Source organism: Equus quagga, chromosome 1, assembly GCF_021613505.1.
Source record: "Equus quagga isolate Etosha38 chromosome 1, UCLA_HA_Equagga_1.0, whole genome shotgun sequence".
Lineage (NCBI taxonomy): Eukaryota > Metazoa > Chordata > Mammalia > Perissodactyla > Equidae > Equus > Equus quagga.
In genome coordinates this window covers 88,652,479-88,677,930 of record NC_060267.1, presented here as the reverse complement: position 1 = coordinate 88,677,930, position 25,452 = coordinate 88,652,479, and the positions used below count along the sequence as shown (strand labels likewise).

The 25,452-nt window shown below is 56.0% G+C and overlaps 2 protein-coding genes across 6 annotated transcripts in view; one reads left to right on the top strand and one right to left on the bottom strand.

The window, feature by feature from the left end:
- The window catches only part of NIBAN2 (niban apoptosis regulator 2), a 53,112-nt gene extending 48,543 nt beyond the window's left edge, over positions 1-4,569 (top strand). The window contains 6 exon segments of the mRNA XM_046656394.1: positions 515-670; positions 1,187-1,303; positions 1,507-1,614; positions 1,786-1,897; positions 2,385-2,722; positions 2,724-4,569. Coding sequence (XP_046512350.1) covers positions 515-670; positions 1,187-1,303; positions 1,507-1,614; positions 1,786-1,897; positions 2,385-2,722; positions 2,724-2,984 — 1,092 coding nt within the window. The 3' untranslated portion in view covers positions 2,985-4,569.
- Positions 4,570-6,309: 1,740 nt separating this feature from the next.
- The window catches only part of LRSAM1 (leucine rich repeat and sterile alpha motif containing 1), a 40,737-nt gene continuing 21,594 nt past the window's right edge, over positions 6,310-25,452 (bottom strand). For 4 of the 5 annotated variants that reach the window (XM_046656409.1, XM_046656428.1, XM_046656419.1 and 1 more), the window contains 11 exons: positions 23,942-24,012; positions 20,592-20,691; positions 19,225-19,312; positions 18,070-18,144; positions 16,532-16,612; positions 14,870-14,965; positions 12,891-12,989; positions 11,733-11,864; positions 10,573-10,654; positions 8,132-8,277; positions 6,310-7,100 (listed from right to left, as the gene is read on the bottom strand). In XM_046656409.1, the coding sequence (XP_046512365.1) occupies positions 6,975-7,100; positions 8,132-8,277; positions 10,573-10,654; positions 11,733-11,864; positions 12,891-12,989; positions 14,870-14,965; positions 16,532-16,612; positions 18,070-18,144; positions 19,225-19,312; positions 20,592-20,691; positions 23,942-24,012 (1,096 nt within the window). In that variant the 3' untranslated portion in view covers positions 6,310-6,974. The remainder of the gene's footprint in view (positions 7,101-8,131; positions 8,278-10,572; positions 10,655-11,732; positions 11,865-12,890; positions 12,990-14,869; positions 14,966-16,531; positions 16,613-18,069; positions 18,145-19,224; positions 19,313-20,591; positions 20,692-23,941; positions 24,013-25,452) is intronic. The other variant, XM_046656439.1, reaches the window with a different exon arrangement.

The following is a 25,452-nucleotide window of genomic DNA, read 5'->3' as shown; positions in this document are numbered from 1 at the left end:
TTCACAGACCCCATATTGGGGTACTTGGCTGCCTGGAGCCCCACAGTGTTGTCAGGTACAGATAGAATCGATCCTGTAATCTTAGCTATCTCTTCTACACCCCAAATTGAGGAGTCCACAGACAATAATACAGAATTTGAGAACGGGAAAGGACCTTAGAGATCACAAAAAACTATCTCTTGATTTTGAGACTGCGGCTCAGAGAGGGTGAGCGACTTGCCCAAGATCACCCAGCGGCCCAGAAGGGACAAGAACCCTTTCCCCATAGTCCAGGCTGGCCTCTCTCTGTGCTGTTGTGTGCTGGACCAGGCTCCTCCTGCCTTCAGATCCTCATCCTTCCTGTCCCAGGCTCTCCAGGGCTTGCCCTTGTGGGCACCATCCCCAGGTGGCCTTCCCTGCTGCCGATGGCAGCTCCAGGGCCTGGTCTCCGAGCCCAGGCGAGGCTTGGGTCTGCAGAGGCTGCCTCACTCCCAGGCGGCCCCAGCTCAGGTCCCTCGCATGCTGCCTCCTGCAGTACATGGAGAAGCTGTCCCAGCTGGCGTACCACCCCCTCAAGATGCAGAGCTGCTATGAGAAGATGGAGCCACTGCGGCTCGATGGGCTGCAGCAGCGGTTTGACGTGTCCAGCACGTCCGTGTTCAAGCAGCGAGCCCAGATCCACATGCGTGAGGTGAGCCTGAGGCTCCTCCCCAGCTCACCCCACAGCCCAGGGCACCCCACGCCTGCCTTCTGTCTGTTCCCACCTCCACCTCCCCCTCACTCCTCGCCTGGCCCTCCAAGCGGCTGCCGTGCTCAGCTTCTGTGTGCTCGCTCCTGCTCTGGTCTCGGTGCTCTCCCATCTCCTTGGAGCACCTGTCCCTCTGTTCACCTGGCTAATTCAGACTCATCTTTCAAGTCTTGGCTTAGGGACCCCTTCCTCCAGGAAGCCCTCCTTGCTCCCCAAGCCCCTTCCTGCAGGGCCCAGGACCTCGGTTTCCTGTTTCCTTGAGGCAGGGACTGGCCCTGGTGCCCAGCACTGTGCCAGCACGTAGTAGGCACTCAAAGATGTGGATGATCCTAGCGCACAGGCTGCCCCCACTCCGCTCTGGCAGGCCTGGGGTGGCTGGCTGAAGAGCCCCCCCAAGAGGCGTGCTGTAAGGGGCTGGGGTCGCTCCCGCCCTTCATGTGCCCATGGTGTGCCCCGCAGCAAATGGACAACGCCGTGTACACCTTCGAGACCCTCCTGCACCAGGAGCTGGGGAAGGGGCCCAGCAAGGAGGAGCTGTGCAAGTCCATCCAGCGCATCCTGGAGCGGGTGCTAAAGGTGAGCGCCACCCCCGGCCCCGCCCCCTGGCCCCGGCCCACGCTCTAAGCTGTGGCCGACCTGAGCCTAGTCCCGGGGCTGGGACCAGGATTGCTGCCCTTACAGGAGACGCCACCGACCCCCTTGTACAGCTGGGGACACTGAGCCTCGGGTCAAAAGGGGCTGGTGGAGCCCGCTGACCCTGGCCCCTCTTTCCCGGTCAGAAATATGACTACGACAGCAGCACCGTGCGGAAGCGCTTCTTCCGGGAGGCGCTGCTGCAGATCACTATCCCCTTCCTGCTCAAGAAGCTGGCCCCCACCTGCAAGTCGGTGAGCGCCCCCGGCCCCCTAGTCAACCCCCAACCCGCTCCAGCCGCTTGGGCCTCAGCCCCCTCTCTGGGGGAGGCCTGTCCAGCTGGCCAGGTGGGACCACAGACGCGCTCTCTGCCCGGCGGCCCTGACCGCACTTCTCTCTGCCCCTGCGCCCACCCTGCCCCGCAGGAGCTGCCCCGGTTCCAGGAGCTGATCTTCGAGGACTTTGCCAGGTTCATCCTGGTGGAGAACACGTATGAGGAGGTGGTGCTACAGACGGTCATGAAGGACATCCTGCAGGGTACGTGCCACCCCACCACTCAGGAGGGCCAATTGCCCGACCCCAGTGCTGCTGAAGGCATTCCTATTGCCAGGAGGGGGACGGGGGTGCCCACCCAGAGGTTTTCCTGGTGGGGCAGCTAAGCTGCAAAGAAAAGCATGAGACTTAGGCCCGTGGACTGGGCAGGGCCTGCTGTCCACTGTGTGGCCCCGGGAGGGTAACATTGCGTCTCTGTGCCTTAGTTTCTTCCTGGGCTCTTGGCATTGTGGGGAGTGTCAGATGAGTGACAGGATGACACGCACGGTGGTTTCCAGCTTGGGGTTAGGGTCAGAGCTCCTCCTTCTCAGCAGCAAGGCCTGGAGTAAGTCACGTCCCAACCATGACACCCACTCAGGCCGTCAGAGGCCTCTGGGGATGATAGGGGTCACATTTGGGCACAGTGTAGGGTACGGTGGCAGCCATGGGTCCCTTGGTAAATGTCCTGCCCCCACCCCCTTTGGCCCCGCAGCTGTGAAGGAGGCCGCCGTGCAGAGGAAACACAACCTGTACCGCGACAGCATGGTCATGCACAACAGCGACCCCAACCTGCACCTGCTGGCGGAGGGTGCACCCATCGACTGGGGGGAGGAGTACAGTGGCAGCGGGGAGGACAGTGGCAGCCCCAGCATCCCGGAAGCAGCCACTCTCTCGGAAAAGCGACGGCGTGCCAAGCAGGTGGTGTCCGTGGTCCAGGACGAGGAGGCAGGGCTGCCCTTCGAGGCTGGCCCTGAGCCACCATCACCTGCGTCCCCGGACAGTGTCACTGAGCTCCGAGGCCTACTGGCCCGGGATCTGCAGGCCGAGAGCCCCCCCCCCAGCTGGCCCCCTGCCCAACGGGGCCCCTGCGCAGGAGAGCCCCCAGCTGGAGAGCCTCCAGTCCGTGGCAGCCCCCGAGGCTTCCTCGACACTCGCCTCGCCGCTCCAGCAAATCCCACCTGGAAAGGCTGTGGACCTTGAGCCTCCCAAGCCCAGTGACCAGGAGACCGGGGAGCAGGTGTCCAACCCCGGGAGCCGCCCCCCAATCCACACCACCACTGAGGACAGTGCGGGGGTGCAGACTGAGTTCTAGGCGTTCACCCCCGAGCCTCTGTTGGACATGGCACATGGGCCACTCCCTCCGAGGCACTGGCAGGCTCGGCTCTGGGCAGGGAGCCCCGGATCTGTGCCTTCCCGGAGGTGGAGGTGGGCAGGGCTGGGGTGGTACCTCCAGGGCTGGGCGGGGACGGGCCTAGCGGAGTCACTTTATTGGGTTCGGTCTCACTTTGTTGCTCCGTTTTCTCTTCTGTGGGATGATCTCAGCTTTCCTCCTGGTGCTGGGCACAGCTGAGGGGCTGGGGAGTGCCCACCAGCCCCCCGTTCCCTGGGTCCTCCCTTCCTGCCCTTCCTCTGTGGCCTGTCTCCCTCATGGGTCTTGCCATCCTTGGAAAGAGGGCTCCAGCCCTTGAAGTCTCTCCCCTCTCCACTGGGGGCTCGCCTGGGACTGGGAAGATGGACCCTTGAGGCCCATCTCGGGGCCCCCGCTCCCTCCCCACCCCTCCAGGATGGGCCCCAGAGTCCAGTTTCTTTTGGACTGGGCACTGGCCTCGCTTTCCCCGCTCCAGGTGAGGGGTAGGAATGAGGAGTCTTCAGGCTGGAGCCAGGCTGGGGGTGCATCATGGAGCAGGATAGGGCCACGGGCGTGGGGATGGAATGAGAAAGGCCTGGAATGTGCTGGTCTGGGGAGAGGAAGTGTGCTGAGGGGGGAGGAGCAGGTGTTACTGGGAGTGTTTGCCAGGCAGGTGAGATGGCAGAGGGAAGGCTGCTGGAAGCTGGAGCAGGCCTTTGCCCCCTGCTCCCACCCGTCCAGCCTCAGCCTCCCTCTGCTTGCTGGGATCCAGTCTCTGGGAGTCCTCTGTCGCCGCTTTTGTGCCCTCATGCTGGGCTGGGCTCAGGGGAGGGTGGCATGTTGCGCAGAGGCAGGGTTTAGTGGGTGTGGGTTTTGTCTTGTGCAGGCCACCTCCAAGGTACGTGCTGTCCACTGAGGGAGCTGGTGGGGCTCCTGAGGGGCGGAGGAGGGGCTGTGGCTCCTCAAGGCACCGCTGGTGGCCACTCTGATCTGGGGTCAGACTGTGGCTTGGCCTCTGCTTTCTCTGAGTTACCAAGTCACCTCACTCTACTCTGAAAACTCCAGGCCCCATTTCAAATGTCCTTCTTCCTCAGCTTCTTGTTCCTGGGGTTGAGGGTCAAGCTGAGGCACCCCAGCCTGGCAGCTCCCATCCCCAGGGGCTGGGACCCCCTGGCCTCCCCAGACCCCCTCCCCTGCTGCTTTGAGTGGAGGGCAGGCAGGGGAGAACCCGACTTCAGGGTCCTCAGGGTGGCTGGCGCCCCCCCCCCCCCCCCCACCAATCCTCCGTCCCCTTGTTCCACTTCCCAGGGCCGGGGCCTTGGACCCACAGAACGTGTGGCGGTGGCTGGTGCTCAGGGACTCCCTAGTCCCCCCAGCCCTAATCTCAAACGCCTCACTAACCTCCTCCACCAACACATTCCGTCTTAAGATGCTCTCTTCTAGTGCCTTCTTCTGGGGTTCTCCAATCATCCTTTCCAGATAACGTATTGAAAATATTATGCAAACTGTTTAAGCTTCTACTAATCAATAAATGCTTTATGTAAAGCCAGCAGCCTGTGTGTGGTGTGGGCAGGGGAGGCCTGGCCTGGGGGCTGCGTCCAGGAGCACCCGTGCACGCTGGGGCTTTCTGTGCTCCTCGCTCAACCGAGGACCTCCAGGCGCATCGTGGGAGTCCTTAGATTATCCCACTTTACGGAGGGGGAAACAGGCTCAGAGAGAAGGCAGGCAGGGCGCGTAAGTGACTGGCCTGATGGCAGTTCAGGAGGCTTCCTCAAGGCAGCCTGGGCGATGGTGAGCCCAAGAGGGACAGCAGCAGCTTTAGGCCACTTAGCCACTTGGCCCTGGGCGTCCACAGCTGGGTGGTCCCTGGGCTCATGCTGGATCCAGACGATGAGGCCAGCGTCTGACTCCTGATCATGTAGCCAGCACTTACTGAGCACCTGCCGTGGGCTGTGCTGGACCAGGAGCCTCAAGGCGGCTCCAAGAGGTGGGGACCATCATCACTACCATTCCACCAACACGTAAACTGAGGCCCAGGAAGGTGGGCAACCTTGGCTGACGTTATGGGGCATGAGGACAGACCCCCCACACACCCCCACATGGCTGTTGGGGATGGGCTGCCCCATCTGTGGGTAAAAACATGCCTCTCCTGGGTGAGATGGCAGCCAGTCACCTTAGGGGATGCTGGCTTCCCTGGTGCCAGCCTGTATACAGTGGCCAGTGGCCGAGGGCTTGTCAACAAGGACTCAGGTGACAAGCAGCAGGGGCTGTGGGGCTGGAGACCAGGGATCAGCTGCTGTTGTCCTTGGCAAGTCAGGCTCCTCGTCTGAAAAAGGGATCATAAAAGCCCCTTCTCCCAGGGCCTAGTGAGGATTCGAGGAGAGCCACACAGCGCTGTGCTCTGAGAAGTGGCCCTGCCCACCTCGGGCCTCAGTCTCCCCTCTCGGCCAAGCGGAGCCCAGGAGGGTGTGTGGGGAGGGGGACATTGTGGGAAGAGGCCCGGCTCCTGCCTGAAGAGCAGGACTCACACCACAATGGCCTTCCCCATCCCGTTTCAGCCTACAGGACTGACAGTCAAAATGAGGTAGGGAGACTGAGGCCCAGCGGAGACAGGGCTCTTTCTGCCACCCCAGGGTCTGTCCCCAGTGTCCAGCCCACTCAGGGCACTGCCCCTGGAGTGAGCACTCAGTGCCCCATGGTGGCCACTGGCCTACCTCAGGGCCCCATCCCGGCCTGTACTAAATGGACGGGGAGATAGAGTCTGGAGGGCTGGCCTCCTTCAGAGTCAGCTGGAGGCCCCAGGCACCCCAAGCAGGCCTGCCTCCAGCCCAGAGAAGCTGCCTTTGGCTCAAAACCATCTGCCAGAAAATGCACAATAAACGTGCAACTCTACAGCAAGTACAAGGCGCGTGGTCCCTACAACCGTGCAATGAACAACCCGCACAACCGCATGGGTTTGGGAGTCAAGATGCGTCTGGGCTCCAAACCCAGCACCGCCATGTCCCAGTCGGGAGGCCCCCAGCATTCAGCCCCCTCAACCTCGGCTCCCTCATCTGGGATGGTGAGAATGGAGCGCAGAGCCCAGGCCTGCGCAGTACAACCTGCTCCTGCTGACTCTGCCCTTCTCGAGCCTCGGTCTCTCCACCAGCATCGTCGGCGTAACTTCACGTTTGGGAAGGCCTCCACCTCCTCTCTCTCTGCTGGATGAGGTGCAGCGTCTTCCCTGGGCCCCCACCCGAGCCCCTCCCCTCCTGGGCTCCATGAGGACCCAGCGACGACTCGAAAGGAGCAGGCTGGAGGTGGATTTATTGATGGTCCACTTTGGGTCTGCAAAGCTCATTGCCTGCCCGTGAGCTGCGTGGGGTGAGGAGGTGCAGATCGGGAAAGAAGGGCCTGCAGCGCTGGGGAGCAGAAGAGGCAGGCAGGGGTGGCGTTGCTGTGGCACAAGGCCTGCACTGAACACATTCCGGCTGGTCAATCCGAGGACAGCCCATGGTGGCCTAGCGCCACACTGCATACCAGCCTCACCCCGGGCTCCCCTCCCCTCGCCAGCGGCCTCCTGCTCTCCCAGCACCCTGCCGAGTGGGACGGCACTGTCCCCTGACGAGGACATCAAGCCTCCTGGAGGGGCAGAGCCACACTGGCCAGGACACTGAGTCCTGTGCTCAGATATGGACAGCTGCCTCTCCACACCCCAGACCCTGTCCTTGCGCCATGAGGGGTCTTCTCTCTTCCTCCGCAGTATTCAGACCAGCAACGCCATCGCTCAGGAACTCTCCCTTCCCCTCCTGGCCCAGATGCACTTGGAGTTCAGGCTAGGGGCGCCTTCCCAGGCTGCGGGGAAAGCGCCCAGGTCAGAGAGGAGTCGTACTAGTCTGGCTGGAGCAGGGGGTGAGCTGGAGCCCCGAGCCTGAGGTGGCGAGGTGGGGCCAGGCCTGAGCTGGCGGCCGGCGCTCAGCTGCTGTGGTAGATCCGGAGGCGCTGGGCGATCTCCTGGCGGCACAGCGGGCAGGTGCGCAGTGGCTGGCAGCACTGCTGGCAGCAGCAGATGTGGCCGCAGTTGAGGAAGATCATCTGGGCCTGTGGGGAGAGAGCGGGGGCGTCTGGGCCTGGCCCTGCCTGGTTCTGGGGATGGCGTACCTGAGGCCCTCTTGCTGTACTGTACCTTAAAAGTCTGATCCTCTGGCTGTCACATACCACCCAGACAGTGCAATAATCTATGCCACTACCTATCCCGGGCGCTCCTCGCGTCCTCTCTCTGCACAGCAGCCATGGGCGCCCCTCTGCAGGCCCGCAGCTATCAACCCAGCACGGCCGGACGTCTAGGTTGCGCCCCATTCTGTGTTTTCTGTGCACTTGCCCAGCCCCTTGGTCTGAAAACCGCTCTGACATTAAGGATCAAAAGCCACGGAAGCATGTCTCTGCTTTGCTTCAGCGTTTCCCCTTTGGGAATTTTACCCGAAGGAAATAAGTGAGGGTGTGCTCCCAAGTCTGTTCTGGGCTGCTGAATACAGCACTGCTGGTAAGAGGAAGAAACGAAGCCGCCGCGCGGCCCGAAAGCAGACACTCGGTAAAATTTGTAAATGAGACCGTCCCTACTATGGCAGTCCCGGGTCTGGCAGACACCATAGGCAACCACACGGCTGACACGGTCGCCTGTTCTAAGTAGGAGCAAAGGGTGGAGGGAAGGAAGGGTTTTTATTTTACATGCTATGTTGTTTAATTTTTACACTGTGTTAATTTCCTTCGTTTTTTTAAAAAGACATTTTAAAAAGCCTCTTCAGAGAAAATTGTGTTGATATTTAATGATTTGGGAAATGTTCCTTAATGCATTTATTAAGCAGGGAAACCTCGTTTTGAAAAAAGACCCAGAAAATGACATTAGCATTGCTCACGTTTGGGTCATGGGATCATGGGTCATTTTTATTTCCTGTATCTTTTGCTTTCCTGTATTTTCCAAAGTTTCTAATGAACATGGTATACTTACCCAACTAGAACAAGTGTTCAGGAAGAACACACGTGCCTGGAGAGGATCAGGATGGCCGCGGGGGGAGGGCAGGCGGGGGCAGGGGGATGCTGAGCTTGGGGGCTGGGTCCACTGCCAGACTCACCTCCCGTTCCAGGCACACGACACATTCTGAGGTTGGCACCTCCAGCTCCGAGGGGGGAGCCGATGGCCTCACGGGCTCAGGAAACTCCTCGGGGGCAGTGGGCTCCAAGGGCTCAAGGACCTTAGCCTTGGGTGGTTTCAGCAGCTCTGTGGGGACCAGAGGAATAGGCTGAGCCAGGCTCATCCCCCAGTGATCCCAAACCCTAGGGCCCCCTGGCCCTGCCTGCCCTGAGTGGACAGTGAGCTGTAAGGTGGGAGACACTCAGATCTCAGAGTTGGGGGAAGGGCCTGCCTTCCCACACATCCCCTATTTCTCTTTTCTGAGCCTTACTCTCCCATCTGTAAAAGGGGAGTGTGGGGACGCTGGCAGGGACAGCCACAGTGCTGGTCAACTTGGGCCTCTTACCCCTAACATCCCCAGGATCCTTCACAGCTACCCTGCAAGGAGGCGCATCACTTTCAGAGATGAGAAATCTGAGGTTCAGAGAGGGGAAGCCGCTTGCCCAAGGCCACAGGGCCATCTGGTGGTGGAGCCCTGTGCAGGAACCCTTGGTTAAGGGCTCTAGGGTGGACTGGGCCAGGCTCTCAGCTTCTCCACCCCAACCACAGGACAGGATGGGCCACTGCCCATCAGGTGACTCAGAAGAGCAGGGAGAGGAGTGAGGAGCCCTCAAGGCTGCTCCTCCAGACCCCCTGGCAGAGCCCCCAGCGTCCCTCCTGCCCTGCCCTGGAGCCAGCATCTAGCCCTGAAGGAGAACATCAGAATGGACCCTTACAAAATGCAAAGTCACTTTCATTATCGTGCAATGTGCACCACCAGCATCCCTGAGTCTTTCTCATCCCTGACCACCCCCCCCAATCATGGTTCGCATTTTTCGTTTACACCACGGCTTGAATTATGAGTAGTATTTTTTATAACTGGAAGAAACCTGAAGGTTTTCTAAAGGCTACTGCAACACTAGACCCTCCAGGGGTACCCTGGTGCCCTCACACCAGCGCTGTCAAGGGGCCCTTCTATGTTTAACAGAACACATATCAAGTCCTGGGAGCAATGAGAGAAGTGTTAGGAAGATGCTTGAGGGTGTCCTGTCCCTCGGGAGCCGAGGAGGAGCCATCCTGCCACAGCCCCCTTCCCTGCGGGGTGGGCACAGTCAGGAGGAAGCCCTAAGCAGCCGAGGCAGCGGACGCGGACCTTCAGACACTCCACGACGGCAGGAAGAACTGCTTGTTGACTCCGAGCAGGGAGCGGCTCCGCCAGCCCTGGGGGTGGTGGGAGACGGGGAGAGGAGCCGCTCTGGAGGCCGGAGGGGCTCACAGTGAAGGGACACCGGCTCAAGGAAGGTCTCTCTGCCCAGGTGTACCCCGACTCCTGATGCCAAACTCCCCCTGCCCTCCAGTCTGAGAGCGGGAGGGGTCAGTGCTGGGGCAACATCTGGAAGGCGAGGAAGGGGCCTACTTTGCACATTACTTGATATTAAAGGACTGGAAGTTTAATGACTGCTTTTTTAGGTTGAGTCTATGCCCCTGGAGTCAAAGTGGCTGGAAAGCTGGAGTCTGCAGATGTCATGGCGCTGCCATCAGCTCTGACACCTGGGGACGCAGGGCCTCCTCTCTGCCTGGAGCCTGAGCTCCTGCCTCGCCCCTGCGGTCTGGCCCGGCAACTCCACCTGCAGCCTCTGCCCCAGAGACCGTGCCTGAGGCTGGCTGTGTCTCTCCTTCATCCTTGCTCCAGGCCCCAGGCTTCCTCTCCCTTGTCAGGCCCCTTGGCCTTCTCCAGGAGGGCAGCAAAGCCCAGTGGTTCAGCCATTCACATGTGTGACGTCATGGGAGACATGTCACCTCTCTCTGCCTCAGTTTCCTCATTCCTCAAATGAGGACAATAGTGCCCACCTTCACGGGGTTGAAACCAAGGCGACGTGAGTGGTACACACAGAGTGCTCAGCACACCAGAGCCCTGGACCCCCGTGCCTGCCCCGTCAGCCACAGCTCCACCTTCTCCTGGGCCTCCGGACGGGGCGGAGTGCCTATATGACCTGCCTCTACCCCTTCCCAACCCACCACAGACATCTCTCCACGTCCAAACCACAGGTCTGCCCAGGCACAGTGTGGGGCACGTGGTGGGCACTGGGTACGCTTGGCCTCTCCCTCCAGTCCAAGGATCCTGGGTGTGGGTCCCAGTGTCTAGAGGGCACATTTAGGGAAAGTTATAGGATAGGAGCCAGGAGGGCCCCTCCTGCTGTAAGGGAACGTCCCCTTTTTGTCCATTTTGTGGCCTGTTTTTCCCACTGGTAAATCTTGTTCCTTTAGGAGGGAACCTTAAGGACCAGCAGGGGCTGGAACCACCCTCAGGACTCGTCCCGAAATGTAACGGGTGACTGCCCTCAACCACAGTCCACACGTAAGGCTGGCCCCTCTGCTAAGGAGAGGCCCCAGTGTCGGTACCTGGCTGCATCCTGGCTGCATCCAGCAGCTCCTGGACCCTCCGCAGGATCTCGTGCTGCAGGCCAGCCTCCGTGACGCCCACCTGCGGCAGTCCAGGGAAGAGCAGGTTATGGCCTGACCTGGGCGGGAGCCCACTATGCAGCACCGCCTCACTCCTGGCTTCTGGCACCTTCGGCTGGAAACGAGGAGCTGACCGGGGCTCAGTATGCCCAACCCAACAGTCAGTGTGGCAGAGGGAGAAACTGAGACCCAAAAGGAAACCAACACGAGCAATAGCCATGGGGTGACAAGTGCTCCCTTGTGTCAGGGATGGTGCAGCCGGCTTCACCTGCATGGCTTCACGTCATGCGCGTGACGGCCCGGGAGTCAGGCCCTCTGCTGCCGTTCCCACAGTCAGCCGAGCTGCTGAGCATCACGGCCCCTCAGCCTCCAGAGCACACGCTCCTGAGCTTGGTGACGTGGCCCCAGGTGGCCCTCAGCTTCTGCGTCCATGGAGGGACAGGCAGCAGAGCAGAGTGGGACACAGTACGGACTCCAGCACCACCATCCGGGCTCGAGTCCTGGCTCTGCTGTGTGAACAGCAAATTACCACCTTGCAGTGCCTCAGTTTCCTCATCTGAAAAATGATGACGATGACGACATCTGCCTGCCCAGACTGTCGGGTAGATTCAGTGAGTTAGGATACGAAAGTGCTCAGAAGGGTGCCTGGTGCTGGCAAATGTTACAAAGACGTTAGCTGTTATCATTATTAGTCCTGTCTGAAGAGTACGTGGCTCAGTGCAACGTCCCCGGGACATAACCAGGCCGGGGCAGTGCTGCCATTATGGTCTCTGTACAACTGTGGGGTAGGGGCTGGAGCAGACGACCTCCAAGGAACTGTCTGGGCTCTACCACGTGAAGATCCAATCTGACCTGGGATGCAGTGTGGGGTCAGTAGGGCCCACACGCCCGGCTTTTCTTGGCCAGACGGCATGGAGGGCACGCCCAGGTGGTAGGGACACAAGGAGGGGGTGTGCTGGCCATCTAGAAGCACGGCGGCCCTGGGACATGTGACAGTGGCAGATCTCACCAAGAAGCGCATGAAGAGCAAGTCAACCCTTGGCCAGGTTGGGCCAGCAGCCTTGCCCACCTCCCCCGAGGGGCTGCTGCTTCCTTCCCACCTTGGCCAGGTCCTCGGGGCTCATGCGGCCCAGCATGTCCAGCGAGATGCGGTGGTGGGCAAAGATGGGCAGGTAGTGCTCGGCCGACAGCTCCACCAGCAGGGCGGCCAGCGGGCGCTCCATGCCTTCTTCCTGCACGACAGGCCCACGAGGAAAGCCGAGTGCACCACGAACGGGAAGAGAAACAAGAAGCCATTATTTACAACAGCAACCAAAGGGTCTGAATATACATAACATAAAATGTATTCTTGGAATTTTCCCTACAAAAATGCATATGTAAGCACATAAAAATGCACAAAGAAGTTCACTCCCACTCTCCCTGTACACTCGGAAATGATAAGCAACTGAAGTCCCCGTAAAGAGGGACTGTTTCAATCATGAGGGTTCGTCCACGTACAAAACGCTATGCAGCTGTCTGGAAACACACAGGAGATCTATACGCATGGACCCAGGGAACTGCCCACCACCACTGTTAAGAGAAAAAAGGAAGCTGCCAAAATAGTATGTATAGTTGGGGCTGGCCCGGTGGCTTTGTGGTTAAGTTCGCATACTCCACTTCGGTGGCCTGGGGTTCGCAGGTTCAGATCCTGGGCGTGGAGCTACACACTGATCATCAAGCCATGCTGTGGTGGCGTCCCACATACAAAATAGAGTAAGATTAGTACAGATGTTAGCTCAGCAACAATCTTCCTCAAGCAAAAAGAGGAATATTGGCAACAAATGTTAGCTCAGGGCCAATCTTCCTCATAAAAAAACAAAATAGTATACATAGAAAGACTTTTTACACTAAAAAAAAAAAAAATGTGTGGGGAGGCGGGTAGGGACCCCATCTGTCCTGTCCACGGCAGGGCTTGGTGACAGTTACTGTCGCCCACCTCGCTGGGTGCCCAGCAGGCTCGACCCCACTGTGTGCTCACAGGTCTCCAGTCCACACAGCAGTGACCAGCAGCTGTCTTCCCCTCACCAGAATGAACGCCCCCTCTCTCATTTCTGTCCCTGCCAGGACCTAGCACAGGACGTGGTACACTAGGGTCGCCAGAGATATGAATGGAATCAACCCAGAAAGGTCAAGGAGCAGGGCCTCGCTGAGGCACGAGAGGGCCCTCTGGAAGGAGGACCTCCTGGCTCCCCAGTGGGGCTGGGCCCCCCAGTCCTCACCTGCAGCTTCAAGGACAAGGGTTTCTGGTTCAAGAGCCGTTGATACTGTATCAGCCAGTAATTTTCCTGCTTGGTTTCACTTTTGGCTTCTAACTCCATCTGCCAAGAACGAAGCAGACACTGTTAGCTACTAACCAGTAAATAAAACTGATAATGACAGTGACAATTGTGACTACCTTGATCTGAGCATGTGGATGGCACATGGTATTTTACAAAGAACTTCCCTACCCGCTCTTATCTCACTGTTTAAACCACCGACATGGGAAAGGCTGGGAGCATCCCCATCCCCAATTTACTGCTGGGAAGGACCTGTGGGGGTACCTGGGCGCAGGCTGCTGACACCTGCCCCTCACTCCATGCACCACCGCTCAGGAGGGACACCTGCTCATGTGCTCATGGGCAGAGCAGAGCACCAGACAGCCGTCTCCTTCTCCCACAGAGCTCAGGCTTGTGCCCTGGGCGCCAGGCAGGGAGGGCAAGAGGATTCTAAGGACGGCTTCAGCTTCTGGAGGGGGCTTCACTGTTCTGCCAAGGCCGGAGTCATAAACACGCTGGTGAAACTGACTGCTCCAGCCCATCACTCGGCAATGTTCCCTGAGCACTGCTCTGGGCCAGGCACGTTCTAGGTGCGGGACAGAGCAGTGGACTCATGACGCCACCACCAACACAGCAGCTACCATTTGCAGAGTGCCGTGGGCTGGACTCTGTCGTACACTGACAGACGCCAGTTTACTTAACTCTCACAACTCTGAGAAGTAGGTTTGACTTCACAGGGGAGGAAAGTGAGGTGCAGACTAACGGGTATCCTGCCCAGTTAGAAGGGCTCGGTGTCAGGGCCAGGACGCAGACCCATCTGTCTTGCTCTGGAGCCCGTGCTCTGAACAACCAGCCGGCCATCCAGGACTGCGGCCGCACGCCGGGGCCAGAGGGGATGCAGGGAGCAGGACTTCACACTGGCATCTCCCCAGTCCCTTGGGGGCCTGACTGCCCCTGGTGGTCCCCTCCTCTGGCCTTGGCCCTCCCGGGGCTGTGGACACACCTCTCTTGTGGCGCCCAGGACCTGAGGCTGTTCCACTGTGGTGGGGATTCCTCCCCAGACGGGGAGCGCCCCACACCTTATTACAACGTGCAGGCAGCGGCAGGAAGGCACTGTGAGGACCGGGCGGCTTCTGACCGGCACCCACACACCATTTGGGCTTGTGTGGGGCTCTGGAAGAAGCCAGTCTCACTCTTCTCCGTACCCCACACATAGCCCGGCCCTCAGTGGAACTCAGAGGACATCTGGTGCAATAACGGTGACATGGGAGCCATTTGGTCCTTTCATCCCAGCTGGTGGGCCTGGCCTTACCACTCAGGCACACCCGGGGCCTGGAAGAAATGACCCCAACCTGCCCCTCTAAATGTGACTCTGCCACCCTGATAACGTGTCAGAAGTCAAACCCATTTGGGTGCGAGGGACATTCAGGAAACTCCTGTCAAAGGCTTATTAAATGGCTGGCCCTAGACGCAGAGAGTCCTCTCCTGGGCACTGCCCTGAGTAAATTCTCGTGGCTGTTCTCAATATTTAGTACAAAGATGGTCAGAGGGCACTGTCCACACGAGTAAAGAACCGGAAGTAGTCTACATGCTCAACAGTGGCTAAAGGATGGCCCATCCACATGCAGCCATGAAAAGAACGCAGGGGACATTCTAATGACATGAAAAGAACAGATGAGAAGGAGCTGGTTATAATGGAGTATGCACTGTTTTTTGTCTAAAGGCACATCCGCGCTTAGCTATAAATGTGCATCACCATGTTTGGAGAACGTACAAAATGCTAGCAACAGATAAATCTCGGAAGTGAGATTCTTTTCCTTTGTCCTTTCCATTTCTTTTTTCGTGAACAACTGTCACTTGAATAATAAAGGGTTTCTGAGAACGGTAGTGTGTTTAGAGAAAGCAAGCCCACACATCACGCTGAAGGCAGACGCCAAACGCACCAGGATTTCGCGCAGCTCCTCCTCTCGCTGTGTCTTCTCTTTGAGCAGCTGCTGGAGCAGGTTGCTGAGGGCCCAGCGCTGCTCCGAGATCATCTCCTACAACACAAGGCCGCAGCCAGTGCCGCTGGAAGCTCACGGCACCCGGTGCCAGAAGCCCCCACGGCTCGGTGGCAGGACCCTCCCTCAGTTCTCACCACGGTGGGCCCGACTCAACTCAAGCCTCTGCGCCCGGTCTCAGGCTGAGTTGGGGGACAGAATTGAAGGGCCCTCTGCCTGGGCACCCCCCTGCACCTTCTCCCAAGCCTGCACCTGCCTTCCCCAGGGGTTTGCGCCAGGCATGGGATCTAGCGACTGATGATGGTGGAGCACTAAGAAACACCAAACAAAGGAAACGACAAGTCACTGGTGTTTGACTTCGTCTCATGACCACAGAGCGTGTGGGCAGACGCAAACGGCAGGGCGGGCTGGTGAGTGGCCCCACACCAGTCTGGAAGGCTCTACACAGATGGAGGCACATGCAAACTGGGTTTGTGTTCCACTCCTCTCTTACTCTGGGAAAGCCCGTTGGGTGGGAGCCCCTCAAGCTCTACTGGGCAGGAGATGAGGGCAGCGCCAAGCTCAGTGCTTGCATCTTCTCTGAGAGCTACCCCAACTCCTCTTCTCTGAAGACCATTTCCAGGCTCTCAAAGGGCTTTCCATTTGCCAGCTCACCCTTCTCTGATGGCCCTATGACACAGGCTGGGCCTGCAAGATTACTTCCATTTTATGGAGGGGAGAAATGGAGGCCCAGGGAGGGGAAGTGACCTGGCTAAGGTCACACAGCACAGCCATGGCAGACCTGAGACGAGGACACCAGACCCCAGCATTCTTCCACTACATTGAGAAGCGCATGAGACAACTAAAGACTTCTCCACTGAGAACAGACACAGGGACAGTGACAGACAGAAGGCTCTGCTCCAAAGCCTGGCATGGGGCACATGCCCCCACAGACCACTGACTCAGTCCTTTGGTGTACAACTGGGGAGACCGAGGTCCCGAGAAGGGAAGGGCTGCCACTCCTCCCCGACTTGCCCAGATCACACAGCAAGACTGTGTGGGGACAAAACCCAGGGCCCAGACGTGCAGCCCAGAGGCTGTCTGCTGGCCCAGGCCTGCCGCCCCCACATCTCTGTGAGTGGGACACCCAGGCCGAGCTCACAGAGATGCTGCTGTCTGCGGGGAGGGATGCTAGCATCTGGGTCCTCTCCTCCACACATCCTTGGCACACTGAGAAAGCTCCTTCCCCAGAGGATGTTTGCCCAAGTCGAACTAGCACCCCAAAAGCATGGCTTAAAGAGACAGGGACCTCAGCAGCGACCCTGCCCCAAAACAAAGAAAATGCAGATGGAGATGTTGCCTGGGTTAGCCTTGGCAATGAAACCCTCCTTCCTCTGACCCTCCTGCCTCACAACAGGCTGACCCCACCGCTAACCTTGGCCTGCACTGGGCTTGGCCCCCAGGCTGTGCTCCCATCAGCCTTCTGGGGTCAGGGCACCCTCCAGAGTCACAGCCACAGAGGACACCTGCCCTGTCAGCTGGAAAGCAGCTGCCGAAAGGCGGTGGGGCAGCAGGGGGCTTTCATGGGGAGGGGCAGGGGCAGGCCAGGCCAGCAGCCCTACATACCTGGAGTGCCTCTGTGTCCAGAGATTTCCTCTTTAACTCCAGCTGTGTCAGCTGCAATAACTCAGTTTCTATTAACTTAATCTAAACAGAAGACGAGACAGGGTATTTTTTATTCACACCAACCATGGTTCAATTCTGTGCTGCTGCTCTCTCATGGCCAAGTGGGGTGTGGCCTTTCTTGGGGGGGCTCTGGAATGGAGGGACCTCGTGCCTGGGGACCCTCATCAGCAGGGCTTTACAAAGAATTATTTCGTGGCGCTGGGCGCTCTGGGGGCATGGACATGCGTGTCCTGGTCAGTACTATCAATCAAGGGCCAAGCACAGGGCCTGTCCCTGAGTGGGAGGTGGAGAAAAGTCTGTGGGATGAAGAAGGGGCTTTCCTTCAAGGTTCAGGCCAGACTAAGGAACAGACACAGAATCCTCACTGAGCCTCTCACTGGTCCAATTCTCTTGCCTCCTCTAAACAGCTGCTGCAGAGGGTAATGGAAGTGACTGATCAACAATAATAGTAGTAGCTGATATTTACTGAAGCATTCTGTGTACTAGGCTGATGCTGTGCACTTCATATGCATTATTTCATCAATTCTCCTCTGGCTACTGGAAGGTATTATTGCTTCCATTTTACAAAGAAACCGAGGCTCAGAGAGGTTAAGTAACTTGTTCAAGAACACAGAGCAGGTGAGTGAACCCTTTCCCTGGGATGTCCCCAAGCATCCAAGAGGAATAGCTGGCCTGGTGGGTGAAAAGCACCCACAGTGAGAATGTCTGGGGTCACCGTTCACCCTCAGGGTGTGACTGGGGGCTGTTAGCCCTGGAGGTCAGATCCCAAAGCTAGGGACTTCTATACCCTGTGCCTATGTCCCTATGACCCTTGTCCCTAAGTTCCTATGACCCCACCAACCCCTGGTCAGAGGAATGAGCTTCATGTCTGGCAATGTGGAATTGAAATTAAAGAGGGAAATTAAAAGGTAAGTTGGTTTTGGCCAAAAAAGAAAATAAAAGAATAGAAAGGAAAAAAATCATGCAAAATGTGAAATTCAAAGTGTGCTGAACACGATGCGGCGAGCGTCCCCACAGCCTGAAAGCTCCCCCAGCCCCTGGCCCACCGACCCGCCTCCCCTGGCAAAGCCCAGTGAGTCCGACAGCCCCGCGGCCAGAGCACGGCCCCTCCTGCAGGCCCAGGCCGAGGTCGCCCTGACATCAGGACCTCCCGCCCACTCAGGGGCGCCCAGTCTGTTCCAGCTCCTCAGGCTGAGCTGATGGGAGCGCTGGGGTTGGAGCCGCTGCTTTCCTAGCGCAGGAGGCCTGCGTGCGGCCGGTCGGCTTGGAGGCTGCCCCTGCAGCCTTTCCCCTCGGCCCTAGCACTGCGGGACATGGGGCTGTCCCAACGCCCCCGCCCTGGGTTCCGGGAGAAGGAGGAGGTTCCGAGGGCAGAGCTCATGCTGAGCGGGCCAGCGAGGAGCCAGGACTCCACCTGTCAGCCACCTCTGCGCTCCGCAGTGGACAGGACGGCCGGGGCCGAGAGCCCCAGCACTCACCTGGCTCCTGATGCGCTGCAGCATCAGGTCCTTCTTCGCCTGGAGAGCCTCGAAGGCTGCCTTCTGCATGGTGCTCTGCAAGAGAGGCCCAGAGGTCACAGTGCGCAGGGGCCGGGGAGCAACAAAGTCTGCGTCAGAAACCCCTTCGTGTGTGACTTTTCTATTTCTTAGAGAGAAATTAACTTTTCAGCTCACTTCTGTTTCTAAAACACCATTTATCGAGACTCTACTAGTGCTGACCCTACGCTCAGTCCCTTCCCACAGGGTACACTGAATTTCCACACCCGCCGACCATGTGGGTGCTTTTACTGCCCCATTTCACAGATGAGCAAAGCGAGGTTCAGAGAAGTGAGCTGGCAGGCGCTAGGAGCAACCAAGTCCGTCAAGTGCTGAGCCTTGCACCTCAACCACGAGGCCAGACGCCCTCTCTAAGAAGCGGACTGTTTTCCTCGCACAGTCCCGAAAGTACTAAGTTATGCTGTTTTGGAAGAATAGAGACATTAGAGAAAGGCAGGGGGGAATGAAGGGCCAAGCAGTGCTAGAAGGACATCACAAAGGAAGAAAGAAGGGAGGTGACGTGAGGGTCGAGCAGCGAGAAAGTTGAGACGGAACAATAAGGACAAAGGACAGGAGGAAGTCATGAGGGTCCTTCCTCATCTCATCCACTGGGTGGCGCTACCGATTACCTGCCGTGTGCCAGCTAAGATGGAGGAAGGGCAGACAGGTGTGGGGGTGAGACGTGAGGAGAGAGGTCTAAGATCCCGTGACCCTCTTGTGGGCTCACTCCATGGTGTGATCACCATCCCCCCGTCACCCCTTAAATCCCTATGATGGAGCCCCCAGCATGGGGAGTGGATGCCCGCCAGGGAAGGGGTGCTTCTCCTTACAATGGAGAACCCCGCCCCCCCAAGCATGAGAAGCGGGTGCCCGCCAGGGAAGGGGTGCTCCTCTTGATTTCAGTGAGCAGAAAACACCCACCCAAAGGCCTCTCCCGGCCCCTCTCGCCCTGCAGGTTTGTGTGTTTCTAAATCCACTAAGCATCTTTGGTCATACAAGCTAAGTAAGGCGGGGCTTCGTGGAGCATTCTGACGCTCTGCCCTGGGCTCCCTGCGCCCCTCCTGAGCCCCTGCCCTCACGCCCTGGCCAAGGGCTCACCTCCTGCAGGATCTGGCTGATGGCTTTGTTCTGATCCATCTGCTGCCACGACAGAATCTGTTGGAACCGCTCGTCCATTTCGGCCATGCTGCCAGAAAGACAGCAAATTCACTCACTCTCTGAACATTCCCTGAGTGCCCACTATGTGCCAGGCGCCTTGGAGGAGTCAACACAAACCATTTATTCACTCAACAGTCCTTAGGGCTTAGGACACACAGACTGTCACCTTCCTTCCAGGGCCAGGGGATTCAGACCCTCTGTGTCCACGCGCAGGCCGGGCATGGGCCCCAGCAGGCTCTCAGGCGCCCAGAACAAGCCTAGTGATTTTGGCACAAAGCTCCTCACCTCCCATGTCTGCACTTTGGTACAGTCTTGGTTTTGAGTCCGTTTCCTCATTACAGCTGCTATTTATCGGATCCACACGTGGCATTACTCTCATTAACGCATATTAAGACCTCCAACGACTCCAAGGGGAGGGCCTGTGACTTATGTGCACAGAGGGAGCTAACTCGCCCAAGACTTCACAGCCACTGACAGAAGTGGGACCTGAATCCAGGTCTGTCTGTCCCCAGCGCCCGTACTCCTGAGAACAATGTCATACCACTGGGAAAGGAGGGAGCAATGCCCACATCTGCGGGGACACAGGGGAGGCTGGCATGGTCCAGGTGCCAGGAGGGTGGCCGCTATGCCAGAGCCACCCGGATGGGAGGAGAAACACAAGGGCAGCCAGGGCTGCTGGCCCGTCCCTGTCTGGGGCTTCAGAGCACTGACTGAGCTTTTCTCAACTGGCTCTGCCGGGCACCTGTGGCTCCTTCAACAGACAAACCCAAGAGACCCAGAGCGGCCATCAGCATGAAAGCAGCTCCATCAGCATCCCCTCCAGCACAGCCCACTCCCAACCTGTGCGGACCCTCAGAGACGGACGACTGCCCTGCAGTCAAGAGCACCCCCCACCCCACTCGGCCTGGGTTTCAATCCTGGCTCTGCCACCAGCTAGTTGTGTTTCCTTGGGTGTGTCACATAGTCCTTCTGAGCCTGAGCTGCGTTTGTAAGTTGGGGTGAACAACAACATAGTCCCTCATAGATTCCATAAGCTAATGCACATCCCTTAGCCGAGTGCCTGGCACGTGGGCAGTGTACAAGAAGTAGTAGTGATTATTGTCACTGCATCATGGCCCAAGACAGCATCACAAGGTCCAGCTAGAAAAGTCACGAAGACCAGTCGCCATTTGCCCCAGATACCATGGTGGAGGCTGGGGCGGCCTGGGGCAGGGCATCCCAGCACCCAGCTCTCCCCGCAGGGTCCTGGGCCCCGAGCCAGTTCCCCCAGCTCCCCCACTCGGGAAGCCTCCCTCTCCTTACCTTACCTGGAACAAGCCTGCTGGACCAAGCTCTGTCTCTGCGACTCGTAGGCCATCTGGATGAGCCGGTTCTTACAGCTCTCGGTCAGCATCTGCTGCATGGCGGCTGAGGAAACATGGGGGGGCGGCGCTGAGGAACGGGGGGCTGCTCCTGGGGTGGCCTCGTGGGGTTCGCCTGCTCACCCATGTGGTAGGTAACCTTAAATCTCTTTTTTTTAAACTACAGAAGTAACTTAAGCTTGAAAGGCTGACTAATTATAAAACATTGAACAGCACACACAAAATCTTTTATGATCTTGTCACCCAGACTCAGAGACATTATTATATTTGATACATATTTTTCTAATTTTTATGCATGTTTACGAATTTTAAAAAATTAAAATGAGAGAATTGAAAGCGGGGATTTGCACAGGTATTTGCACACCCATGGTCAGAGCAGCATTATTCACAACAGCCAAAAGGTGGAAACAACCCTGGTGCCCACTGACGGCTGAATGGATAAACAAAATGTGGTCTATGCATACAACAGAATATTATTCAGCCTTAAAAAGGAAGGAAATTCTGATATAAGCTACCACACGGATGAACCTTGAGGACATGATGCTAGGTGAAAGAAGCTGGTCACAAAAAGACAAATACTGTGTGATTCCACTTATATGAGTGACTTAGAGCAGTCAGATTCACAGAGACAGAAAGTAGAGTCTGGTCCTACAGGGGCTGGGGCAGGCGGAAATGGAGAGCTGCCGTTTAATGCGTACAGGGTTCCAGTTTAGGAAGATGAAAAAGTTCTAGAGAAGGATGTTGGTGATGGCTGCACAACAATACGAATTTACAATAGGCCCCCCGTATCCGAGGTTTTGGTTTCCATGGTTTCAGTTCCCTGCAGTCAACCTTGGTCGGAAAATATTAAATAGAAAATTTCAGAAACAAGTCAGTCATAAGTTTTAAATTGTGCCTCATTCTAAGTCGTGCGCTGAAATCCTGAGCCATCGTACTCTGCACTGCCCAGGGTGTGGATCATCCCTTTATCAGACTGACTGCCACAGTCACAGGGCTGGTGCTCAAGTCACCCTTATTTTACTTAATAATCGCTCCAAGGTGCAAGAGCAGGGATGCTGGCAATTCAGAAATACCGAAGAGAAGCTGTAAGTGCTTCCTTTAAGTGAAAAGATGAAAGTTCTCGACTTAATAAGAAAAAAAAAAAATCATATGTTGAGGTTGCTAGGGTCTATGGTAATTTTTATTACGGCATACTGTTATACTTGCCCTATTGTATTATTAGTTAGTGCTGTTAACTTCTTACTGTGCCTAATTTATAAATTAAACTTTATCATAGATACGTATGTATAAGAAAAAAAACAGTGTACGTAGGGTTTGGTACTATCCATGGTTTCAGGCATCCACCGGGGGTCTTGGAATGTATCCCCCACAAAAAGGGGGGACTACTTTACTTAATACCAAAGAACTGTACAATTAAAAGTGGTTAGGGCCGGCCCCCACGGCTGAGTGATTAAGTTCAGCGTGCTCTGCTTTGGCAGCCTGGGTTCCATTCCTGGAAGTGGACCCCACTCCTTGGCAGCCACGCTGTGGCGGTGACCCACATACAAAATAGAGGAAGACTGCCACAGACGTCAGCTCAGGGCGAATCTTCCTCAAGCAAAAAGAGGAAGATTGGCAACAGACGTTAGCTTGGGCCAATCTTCCTCAGGGAGAAAAAAACAAAACTGCTTAAAATCGGGAAGTAGTCATAAAAAGTGAGAAGTGGTATGTTTAGTGTCATAACATTTTAATTATTTTTATTGTGATAAAATATATATAACATAAAACGTATCATGTCAACACAGTGGTGTGATGTTAATGGCTGCAGAGAACTACAGTGCAGGGATTACCAAAGTTTATTTAGATAATCCTCTATTTGGGGGCATTTGGACTCTTTTTGCATTTATTTATTTGTGGTGAGGAAGATTGGCCCTGAGCTAACATCTGTTGCCAATCTTACTCTTTTTTTTCTCCCCCTTCCAAAAGCCCCAGGACATTTGTATATCCTAGTTGCACAGCCTTCTAGTTCTTCTGTGTGGGACGTTGCCTCAGCATGGCTTGACAACTGGTGCTAGGTCTGAGCCCAGGATCTGAACCAGAGAACTCTGGGCCGCCAAATCAGAGCAGGCAACCTTAACTACTACACCAGCGGGCTGGCCCACTTTTTGCAATTATTAAATGATACTTCAATAAACATCCTGGCTCAAACATCTTTGTGCAGATCTGATTATTTGATTATTTCCTAAGAATACTTTTAGAGGTGTGCAGTTTCAAGGCCATGAATAACGAGAGTTATCCTTTCCGCCCTCCAGAAAGACCTTGTGGATTCACACTCCCGCTGGCAGTGTACAGGCCAGTCTGACACCATATGCCCTCGACAACTCTAGGTTATTACCTTTTCTTGCCTTTTTTTAATTGAAATTTTTCAATTATAAACACAACACACCTTCATTTTTTAAAAGCTAAGCCATAGGGAAGTTTGAAAAGGTGAAAACAAAACTCCCCTGACATTGACCCCATTGCTAGTTAGTTAATTTGATAAACATCCTGCTGGAGATGCAAACACAAGTTTCCTTTTTGGTAAACGGTAGATAGCGGTGACCTTTAAAACAGGGACATCAGTGATATGACACTTCAGCAGGAGGTAGTGAGATGAAGGGTGCACAGGAAGTGCTCGGGACAGCGCCTGGTACTCAGGAAACCCTGACTAAGTGCGCAGATATCCACGCTGGTACCAGCTCTGAAGAGTGGGACGGTCCAAAAAGAATCGTTCCTTATTTTAAATAACGAGGAACTGCCTCCTTGGCACATAGCTGGATGTTCTCAGGATCAGATGAGGCAGGGTGTCCCCTCACTAGTGTGGAGCCCCAAGATGGCGCCCGGAGGATGACAGGAAGGAGCGCTCCCAGAAACACAAGGGCCAGCCACAGCTCTTGATAACAGAGACCCTGACAGCCACGCTTGTGAAATGCTCACTTTGTGCCAGGCATTAGCTCATCTGACCCTCATCACGACCCTGTGAGGCAAGTGATAATTGTTCTCCCCATTTTATAGATAAGAAACCTGAGGCTTGGAACAGTTAGGGACCAGGAACGCCCCTGAGGTCATATGGCTTGTTTCCGAGCGGGGGTTCTGAATCCGAGTCCAGCCTGGCCCCAGAGGCCATGCTCCATTACTGGACTTCACTGCGCCTCCCCAGGGGTGACACACAGTGCCCTTGTATGTGACCAGTTGAGAGAGGGCTGTCCACCCCTGCCCACCCCGCCAGTCAAGCTCTGTTCCCATGACCCCCCACCCCTCCCCACCCCAAGACTCACAGGCGATCTCACGTCGCCGCAGGTTCTCTGTCTCCTCCTGCGTTATGGACATCAACTGTTCCATTCTTATTCTAGGAAAAAAATCCAACCGTTTATTCAGCAAAGGCAACATTTCCAAGAGAGAATCCCATCAGATGAACACCACCCCCTTCAGGAAGTCCTCCTTGATGTGCAACCTAGCCATGTTCTCCGAATGTCCACTGCACCATGTGCCTGCACTGGGGGCCTGGTGACCTTTGGCCTTGTAGATAAGAGTTTCTTGCATAAAAAGATGAGCATTCACTTAGAAAAACGGGCAAAGGATGCAAACAGCCAATTCATGGATGCTTAAATACAAGTGACCAATAAATATAGGGAGAGAGTCTTAACGTCACTGATAACTACAGAAAGTAAAATCTTCTTTTCCCTTATCAGGCTGGTTGAGATTGAGAAAACTGAGAACCATGGTGCTGGCAGTGAAGGTGGAGAAGTGGGTACTTTCAGATACTGTCGAGAGAGTGTAAACTGGCAAAATGTTTTTTGGAAGGTAATCTGGCAATACCCATCAAAATGCCCTTTGAATATTTCCTTCAAAAATATTTACATGAGTGCATCAGGATATATCTAGAAGATGTTCCCGCTACCATTGTTTGTAACGATGAAACACCAGAACCCCACTTATATGTCCACGAACAGAGGGCTAATTAAAAAAACTATGATATAATCATATAGTGGAACACCCTACAGCTATTACAAATAATCAGGGTTTTGTAATGGCAATATATCCATGATAAAATAAGTGAAAATAGAAAAGGTAATTGCATGTATGCGTGTGCATTTTTTTCTCATACCACACTGGCAGCAGTGGCTGGGAGGGGACAACATCCTTTACCGTCCCGCAGGGTTTAACTTTGTCAGAAGCGGCATATAGTGTCTAAGCGCTCCTGCTTCCAGCCCAGGACCCAGGCTCAAGGGAAGGCCGGATCTGATGCACCCCTGGACCCCAGGCCCAGCGCAGACAGGGTGCTCAGTGTGCAGAAGAAAGGACGCCACCGGCCACAACTCAGCTCGGCCCTGACCGCCCCCCAGCTATGGCAGCACCACAGCTGAAGCGGGTGAGGTGGTGGGGCTCCCCTGCAACCCCTTGGGAGAGCCCTGCAGGAGGCCTTCCAGGCAGCCAGGGCCCCCGTGGTGGGGGACAGCAGTAGAGTCCACGCTGCTATTTTGGGATGCCAGAGAATCAGGAGGGCTTCCCATTAACACCTCGGGGAGGGCAGGGTTGGGGTCCCACCCATCATCCCTTCTAATTACTAAGTGGTGTGCCTCAATGCGGTAAACATGTAGAGTTTGAGAAATGATATACTATATATTCTGCTTTAATTGTAGCCACTACTTTTCCACTTAGCAATATATTCTAAGTATTTCCCCTTAATAAGGAATATTCTTCTATAAGACATTTAATCCCTACAGATTATCCCTTTGCACACAATCCATGTAACCAAATTCTTTTTTTCCCCTAGAAGCGTGGATTT